A 9,490-nucleotide genomic window follows, 5' to 3' on the forward strand; every position below is an offset into this window, starting at 1 on the left:
GGGAGGGGGATGCCTAGCAGCTGTGGGCAGTGGCAGACCTGACCTGGACTCTGGCATCTCCAGGTGAGTAGAGCTCCTAGCCTTGGCCCCAACCCAGGGGTGGAGTTTGGGGACCACCACCACCAGCCCCTGGGCGGGCTAGTCAGCAGTTCCTGGCATGGTGCTGGTGGTCCCATCTCATGATTCTGGTTCCTGAGAGCCCTGGGCTAAAGCTGAAGGTAGGTGAGGGGCTTCCTGGGGCCCTCCTTAGTAGGGAAATAGGTATTCCAGATCTTCGAGCTTCCGCATGTCCTCCAGCCCTAGGGACACGGTTTTCCTCTGGGGTTCCTTGCGCTGCACAGTGATCTGGATGGGGTTGTTCTCAGGGAAGCTGTTCAAGTCAGCGGCCACGGTTGCAAACTGAAATAAAACACAACCCCTCAGAATTCCTTCCCAGACCTGACCCTAGCTCAGCTCTTTGTTGGTCAGGTGGGGTCTTGGATAGCCTTACCACCTACTCATGGGCACCCGAAACAGGTACGAACCCATGCCTTCCCTGTTGTGTGAGGTTTCCAACCCCAGAGCTATCTGTCCTCAGGCCTCCCCCCACGCCCCTGCCCACCTCCCTTCCCTTCTTTGTCCCCCTTTTGCCTCTTCCCTGTGTTCCCTCAATGCCCTTCACTCCCTGGCCTGCTCACAATTCTTAGTACTGAGTTGAAGAATCCCAAAGCTAACGGCATTGGAAGCTGGACATTACAGAGATGCTGGTGAATAGATGAGTTTGCATTCCCCAGTGGGCCCCACAGGGGCTTAATCCTTCAACTCCCAGAAGAAAGCATCCTGGAATTCATGCTCATGCTCCCAGGCAGAAAGACAGCCAGCAGGAAGAAGAGCCGTGGGGGCATCAGGGTGTCCCCAGCCTCCAAAACCCCTGGCTCAGACCTCTCTCCCTGCCGCTCCCCAACCACCCCCCGCCCCCACGGGCTCTCCTCTCCCAGGGCTCACTTTGTAGGGCTTGCACCACTTCCCCACCCCAGCTGTGTTGGCTGCACGGACGGTGAGGCAGTAAGTCATGTTAGGCTTCAGTTCCATCAGCTTGACGGTGGTGCCCAAGATCTTGTTGAAGATCCATGGGCGATTCTTTGCCTTGGGTGGCTCATTGTCATTTGTCTTGGCCACCTCCTGCAACAGGACCTGGTAGAAACTGACCTGCTGCTTGCCCAGGGCATAAGTCCAGGAAATCTAGAGGAAGAGAGCCCCCCAGGCTTCCTCAGACCTGCTCCAGGCTGTCCTCCCCTCCCTCCCACCCCCAGCCGTGGGTCTGAGGGCCCCACTCCCATCCCCTGCTCCTCCCGGGGTTGAGGCAGGGCTGATGGAAGGTGTAAGGCTTCCAAGGTATAAGGTTCCCTGGGCAGCCCACCCACCTCAGAGTGTACCCCCATCCCGTATTTCTTCTAGACTAGTTGAGAGGGCCCTTAGAGATCATCTTGTCCACCTTGCTCATTGCAGATGAGGGTACAGGTTCAGAGAGGGCGAGTGGCTGGCCTGGGGTCACACAGAGTGCCAGAGCCAAAGTTCAAAACAGTAGCTCCAGAGCCCACACACTTCGGGCTACGATGGTGGTTGCCGAGCCTGGCTAAGGAGCTCAGGGAGTTTTTACAACACTGCAGATTCTTGGCCCTGCTGCCTCCTGTCTGGTCTCCATTCCCAGTTTCCCCTCCTTCTAGGCCAGTGGTTCTCAAACTTGGGTGTGTATCAGAATACCCTAGAGGACTTGATAAAATAGATTGCTGGCCCCCACAGTTTCTGATTCAGTAGGCCCGAGGTGGAGGGGACAAGAATTTAAATTGCAAACATGCTGCCATATGATGCTGATGCTGTTGGTGGTCTGAGAACCACACTTTGAGAGACACTGCTCATCTGAGACTTCCAGATTTATCTTCCTAAAATACAGCTCAAGTTGCATCCACCGTTGGATATAAAGCTTTGCAAAAGCTGTTCTCTACCGCTTACGGAAAAATCTGTATAGTAGCCTAACGTTGTAGGACCTCTGAAAAATGCCTCTGGACTAACTTCGCCCCTCTCTTCCCTGTCCTGGACTCTAGACAAGTGCTATTCAACATGGGGTCCACGGGCCATCGGCACCATCTGGGAACGTTAGCAGTGCAAATTCTCAGGCCCCACCCAGACCTACTGAATCAGAATCTCTAGGGATGAGGCCCAGGAATCTCATTTTTAACAAGATGATTGGATCCATAGGCACAGAAAAGTTCAAGAAGCCCTGGATTGGGACCTGGCTGTTTGCTCCCACATTTTCCCACACGTTGCTCATATCAGCCCCTCCCTGGAATGCCGTTCTCCCATCCCTGGATGTTTACATCCTACCTCTGTATCCCAGCTCAAATGTTAACCAAAGCCACCAAGCTTACTCCTGCACCTGGAAGTAATGTTTCTTTCCCTCTGAGATCCCCGTGGCACTCGGTCTGAACTCTTCCTACAGCACCACACCCATTTCCAGCTAGCACTGGAGTTCCTTACAGACAGGGCCTCTCTCCTGAGCCAGGAGCTTGAGGTCAGGATGCAGGTGGTAGGTGTCTTCACACTCCCTATGGAGCTCAGCTCAGTGCCTGGCACACGGGGGCGGCCAGGGAGCCTGCGCTGAATGCACCAAGAGGGAAACGTACCACAGCCGTGGAATCGCTGACGGTGTGTTCACAGATGAAGGGTGCCTCCGGCACGTCCATGACCACAGAGGACTCTGAGGGGGTCGAGGAGGTGTCTGTGTCCAGCTCAGGGTTGTCAAGGTCCAGCAGGCCCCCAGGGGTGATTTGGGACTTCGACTGGTGGGGGCAGAGGGCCAGGTCCCTCTTTTCTGTATCCTTGCCCACCGAGGAGAAGCTGAGTTTATTCAGCTCGCTCTCCAGCATCCCTGCGAAGAAGCTGCTGTTCGGCTGGGTCACAGCCAGTTTGATGGGATTCAGCAAGGTGGATGAGATGGGGGAGATGCTGGTGTCGTCAGAACTGCATTCAGAGTCCTCCACTGGCATCGGCTTCCTGAGTGGGAGGGAGACAGGGGAGCCTGCTGAGGGAGACCACCCGGCCCGCACAGCCGGGAAGCTCTCCGAAGGCAGGCCTTGTGCCTGACTCGCCAGAATCCCCAGCTGCTTCTGAAGAGCTCAGAACATCCTTAGCACCCTGTAGCAGGGCATCAAACCCACCAGGGCACTTACTGAAAAATGCAGATTCCTGGTCCCTGCCCTACTTTGGGATGGGACTGGGAAAGCTGCTAAAGTATCTTTTTTTTTTAATTAATATTATGTATTCATTTGAGAGAGAGAAAGAGAGCAGAAGCAGGGGGAGAGGCAGAGGGAGAGGGAGAAGCAGACTCCCTACTGAGCAGGGAGCCTGACATGGGGCTGGATCCCAGGACGTGGAGATCATGACCTGAGCCGAAGGCAGACGTTTAACCATCTGAGCCACCCAGGCACCGCTGCTAAAGAATCTTTAATAAGATCTTTAGACATGTCAAAAAAAAAAAAAAAAAAAAGATCTTTAGACAATTCAGAGGCATGTATTCGGAGAACCACAATTTGAGAAACACTGCTCACAGCTTAAATCCTCCTTCCAAAGTGGGGTGCAAATACTCTTGGGGGAATGCCCAGCCAGTCTAGCAAGGTATGGAAAAATATCTAAAAGTATCTAAAAGAAAAATAATTAAGCTTTACTCATATTTACTTCTACTGTTTAACAGTAATTACTAATTTACTTAGATTTTCTAACATTTAACAATATTAATATGTATCATGTAAAATTACCAATAATACACATAGATTTACACATATTGGGGTACATGCTTAAAAACTTTTCCTTCAGGGGCGCCTGGGTGGCTCAGATGGTTAGGCGTCTGCCTTCGACTTGGGTCGTGGTCCCAGGGTCCTGGGATCGAGCCCCGCATCGGGCTTCCTGCTCGGCAGGAAGCCTGCTTCTCCCTCTCCCACTCCCTCTGCTTGTGCTCCTGCTCTCGCTGTGTCTCTCTCTGTCAAATAAATAAATAAAATCTTTAAAAAAAATAAAAATAAAAACTTTTCCTTCCATCCAAATTTTGTTAAACTATGAGATATTTTAGACATACACAAGATAATCAAGAATAATACATGGGTGCCTGGGTGGCTCAGTTGGTTAAGCAACTGCCTTCGGCTCAGGTCATGATCCCGGAGTCCTGGGATCGAGTCCCACATCAGCGGGGAGCCCGCTTCTCTCTCTGACCCTCTCCCCTCTCATGCTGTTTCTCTGTCTCTCTCTCTTTCTCTCAAATAAATAAATAAAATATTAAAAAAAAAAAAAAGAATAATACATTAGGGGCGACTGGGTGGCTCAGTCGTTAAGCGTCTGCCTTCGGCTCAGGTCATGATCCCAGCGTCCTGGGATCCAGCCCCACATCAGGCTCCCTGCTCAGCGGGAAGCCTGCTTCTCCCTCTCCCACTCCCCCTGCTTGTGTTCCCTCTCTCGCTGTGTCTCTGTCAAATAAATAAAAATCTTAAAAAAAAAAAAAAACCTTATAAAAAAAAGAATAATACATTAGCGGGGACATACTATACAGTATGATAACTATACTGTCCGGCGCCTGGGTGGCTCAGCCAGATAAGTGTCTGCCTTCGGCTCAGGTCATGATCTCAGGGTCCTGGGATTGAGCCCCGCATCGGGCTCCCTGCTCAGCGGGGGGTCTGCTTCTCCCTCTCCCTCTGCCTGTCGCTCCCCCTGCTTGTGCTCGCTCTCTCTCTGTCAAATAAATAAAATCTTCAAAAAAAAATACTATATTGTCTATTTGAAACTTGCTAAGAGAGCGAATCTTAAAAGTTCTTATCGCAAGAGGCAAATCTGTAACCATGTGTGGTGACGGATGGAAACAGAACTTATTGGGGCAACCACTTCACTACACACCTACCAAATCATGTTGTACACCTTACACTGATATGATGTTATATGCCAAGTGTATCTCAATAAAACTGGAAAAAAAATGAAATGAATATATGATAAAGTGAGAAAATAAAGAATGATATATTAAGCTTCCACTTAGCCACCATCCAATTTCAGAACTGCAGCCTCACCAGTATAGCTAAAGCCCGCTGGACACTTCTGTCCCCCATCTCACTTCGCATCCTCCTACTCCAAGGTAACCAGTACAGCACATTTCAGATTTTGTGTGTATCATTATACATGCGTCTTTATAGATTTGTGAGCGATGTCTGCTATCCTTAAGCAACATCGACTATTATTTTGCATATTTTAAAACTTCACATAAATAAATGGTATCATCCAATACATATTCACCAGCAGCTCGTTTTGTTTTGTTTTGTTTTGTTTTATTCCCCATTGGTTTATTTACTTTTATTTTTTAAAAAGACTTTATTTTTAAGTAATCTCTGCACTCAACATGGGGCTCGAACCCACAACCCTGAGACCAAGAGTCGCACACTCTGCCGACTGAGCCAGCCATGTGCTCCAACACTGTTTGTACTGACACATGTAGCTTTGGTTCAGTCATTTTAACTGTTGTACATTTTTCATTACATGGATATTTGTATTTTTACCAATTCTTGGCTATTACAAAGAAAAACCTTGTATGTGTTTCCTTATTTTATTTATTTATTTTATTTTATTTACTGATAAAGTACAGAATCTAAAAAGTTTGGCTTTCAAATCTTTTTTTTACCTTGACCCAAAATAAACACATATTACCTAGTATACTGAAACATACACATAAAACTAAAACACGGGACGCCTGGGTGGCTCAGTCGGTTAAGTGGCTGACTCTTGATTTCAGCTCAGATCATGATCTCAGGGTCATGGGATCGAGCCCCACATTGGGCTCTGTGCTCAGAGTGGAGTCTGCTTGTCCCTCTCCTTCCACTCCTCCCCCCACTCATGTGCGATCTCTCTCTCTATCCCTATCTCTAGCTCTAAAATAAATAAATAAAATCTTAAAAAAAAAAAAAACCTAAAACACATTTCACAAACCAGTACTTACTCTATGTGTGATGTGCTCTGGAATTTTTTTAAAGTTTTATTTATTTAAATAATCTCTACACCCAATGTGGGGCTCGAACTCACAACCCCAAGATCAGAGAGTCACATACTCTTCTGACTGAGCCAGCCAGGCACCCCTGGATTTTCTATTCTTTTATTTCATTTTTATAACGCTGGTCTCCATTAACTAGAATGAGTTCCTAAGGCATTAATGGATCACAACCCATAGTTTGAAGAGTAGTGGTATAGCAAGAACAGTCACTGGGCCTTTAGGGACCAAGCACCTTGACCAAGGTCACATGGTGAATTGAAGGCAGAGTTGGAACTAGAACCCAGATCTCCTGGGTCCCATGCTACACAGCTCCCACCTGCCTCTGGAACATTCTGGCTCCTCTCCTCTGCTTCCTACCCCATTCTGCCCCCCCAACCCCCGGCTGCTCTGGCCAGATCCAACAACCAATACACAACCCCGGATCCCTCACTCCAGGCCTGCTTCATGGTTGATGGATGGGCTTCATGGCTGATGGATGGGCCAAATTTTTCTTGAGCTCCAGCCCCAAAGACTGCCCCCTGAGAAATCCTGATCAGCCCAAAGCTCCTAGGCTAGCCTTTGGTAAACATGGCATAGATGACTCCCTCATCAAGGGTCTTTTGTAGGCTGAAGAGTCTGAGTATTAACATCATTTATACTTCAGGTTGTCCTAATGAATTTCTATTTTATTTATTTTTTTGAAGATTAAAAAAAAAAATTTAAACCAATCTCTACACCCAATGTGAGGCTTGAACTCACAACCCAAGATCAAGAGTCTCATGCTCTACTGACTGAGCCAGGCAGGCGTCCCATGAATCTATTTTACATTCACTTATTCAGAACAGCAGTGCTGGGGCGGCTGGGTGGCTCAGTCAGTTAAGCATCTGACTCTTTTTTTTTTAATTTAAATTCAATTAATTAACATATAGCATATTATTAGTTTCAGAGGTAGAGTTCAGTGATTTGTCAGTCTTGTATAATACCCAGTGCTCGTTACATTACGTGGCCTCCTTAATGTCCATCACCCAACTCTTGATTTCAGCTCAGGTCATGATTTCGTGGTCGTGGGATCGAGCCGAGCCCTGGGTCGGTCTCCCTGCTCAGTGGGGAGTCTGCTTGAGATTCTCTTTCTCCCTCTACCCCTCCCCAACTCATGTGTGTCCTCTCTCTAAAATAAATAAATAAATAACAAATAAATAAATAAATATTTTAAAAAACACACACAAAAAACCCCCCACAAAACAGGAGTGCTGAAATGGGCACAGAAAGCAGCTAAGCATTGAGCTATATGTTTGACAAAAATTTTTTATGATCTTCCTGACAGCCCTGCTGGATGGGTGTTAGCCCCATTTCGCAAATGAGGTACTGAAGGTCCCTGATCTTAATTAACTTGTCTACAGTCATATCTCTAAGTGGTAGAACTTGGATTTGAACTTGGCCTCCTAGCCCAATATTTTCCTACCATGACATTTCCTACAAGCATCTGTCACTTCAGCCATCCCTGCTTACTTACAGGTCCCTTAGGAACTGGACGCCATATCCCTTTCAAGTAATCAAGACCAGCTACATAGTTTGTGGGGGCCCCTTCTTCAAAATTATTAAGAATTTCAAGACATTGACAGCCCCCTCTGGTTCCTCAAGGTGTCTTGTCGTAGTACAGACCATGTCGTATTATTCTTGCTTCTCACCTAACATCCCCCAACACACACACACACACACACACACACACACACACACACACACACACACACCCCAGGCAGAGAGTTATGTGAAGGCAGGGGGTTTGTTTTTCAGCTCTGCATTCCCAGAACTTGACATTGGGCCAGACACTCGGCAGGTGCTCAGAGTTTTGTGGAATGAGCTAAAGAGAACCCAAAATCATAAGGAAGAACAGTAAACTTCAGGCTGAAGGCAGGCAGACTATTGGGGGGACCTAATCAGGCAGTAAAGACAGCGAAAGGGAGGAATGAGGAAGAGGCACCATCGGGGAGTGGAATGGGGTGTCTGAATGGGGGTGTGTGGGACTGGTGAGGACCACAGCTGGACTAAGCAGGAGGAGAAGTACTGTCCACAAAGCTCTGACGAAAACCAGGCCTTCTGGAGCAGAAGGCCTCCAAGCCTCCAAGAACTGATTTGGGATCAGGATGCCGTAGTGCAACCTACACACGTGCTCTTCCCGGGGAGTCCAGGGATGGGTTGTGACAGGCCAAGGAAGCCTCATTGCTTCTTCAAGCCCCTCTCCCCGCCCCTCCACTCTGGCCTTAGAAAGGAGGAAAGGACCAGACTGTGTCTTACAGTAGATTGATGGTATCTTCCTGCAAGAAGTTAACCAAACTGCCCCTTGCGGAAAGTGGGAGTCCTTTGGTAGTGACGGTCCTGTTCATAGACTTGGGGTTTGGAAAGGGCTTCGACATTTGATCAAGTGCATTCAGAACGTTGAGGGTTTCCTTCTGCAGCATGGCCTCCTCCCCATCTCCCACTTTACATAGTGTCTCTGATGCCATCTCGTTTGTTTGGGACCACAGCCGTCACTACGCAGCTGACAGGAAGCAGAGAGAAACTGGGGGCGGTGGACCCACCCTTAGTTAGCGTGGGATGGGGGTGCAATGGGCTGACTTCATAATCATCACTGAGTGTAACAATTAGGGGCCAGCCTCCCCCTTGATCTGAAGCTGCTGCTACCCAGGGCCAATGGCAGGAGTGGGGTACAAGGCACAGACTACATCACCCCTTGGGCCCCTTCCAGTTCTAATGCTCTGTGGTTACAACAGCCCTGCCTCTCTCTGAAGATCTCAAAATGCTTACCACCTGTTCCTTTCGGAGCTGCTCTGGGAAGGAGGAGCAGGGTGGTGAGAGAAGGCTCCTGGGTGCGGTGGGAGGTGGCAGGGTCCCTGGGAAACAAGCGGGACTGAAATGGGTCTCTGGGAATGGGCGACTTTGTCTCTAGGATGCTGAGGCTCTATACCCAGAAATCCTAGGCAGCAAATCCCCACTATGTCGGTAGGCACAGGGAAAGTCCAGATGGCTCATGGGGCTCACAGCCCACATATAGCCAGGTTTTATGGCTAGAACTCTAAATGTGCCACATCCTCACCACAAGTGTCTTCATGTGTTGAGTGACAATGGTGGGTGCCACAGAGGAATACAAATATGGGCCAGACATTTTTCTGTTCGCAAGGAAACCATCTTACCAGAGGAAAACCTACACACAACTCGGACAGGAGGAAGAGAGGCTATTGAAACAGCACTGACTTTGCACTCAGATGTGGATTTGTCCGGCTCTGCACCTACAGGTTGTGTAACCTCTGGCAAGTGACTTCACCTGGCCGAGCCTCAGTTTTCGCCTCTGTGAAATGGGGACAAAACCAGCACCGGTCTCACTGGATTGTGAGGAGGTATCCCTGTAAAGTTGTGCTATGTCTTCCAGAGGACGAGGCAAAGCAAAGGGACATC

General features: G+C 48.6%; 1 protein-coding gene across 1 annotated transcript; it reads right to left on the reverse strand.

The window, feature by feature from the left end:
• Positions 1 to 246: 246 nt before the first annotated feature.
• FNDC8 (fibronectin type III domain containing 8) lies at positions 247 to 8,541 on the reverse strand. Its single transcript, XM_032429314.1, has 4 exons — positions 8,333 to 8,541; positions 2,664 to 3,033; positions 985 to 1,221; positions 247 to 399 (listed from the first exon to the last, which is right to left on the reverse strand). The coding sequence occupies exons 1-4, from the start codon at positions 8,539 to 8,541 to the stop codon at positions 247 to 249; spliced, it is 969 nt and encodes a 322-aa protein (XP_032285205.1).
• Between the last annotated feature and the right edge of the window lie 949 nt (positions 8,542 to 9,490).

Source organism: Phoca vitulina, unplaced genomic scaffold (assembly GCF_004348235.1).
Source record: "Phoca vitulina isolate PV1807 unplaced genomic scaffold, GSC_HSeal_1.0 scaffold40, whole genome shotgun sequence".
Classification (NCBI taxonomy): Eukaryota; Metazoa; Chordata; class Mammalia; order Carnivora; family Phocidae; genus Phoca; species Phoca vitulina.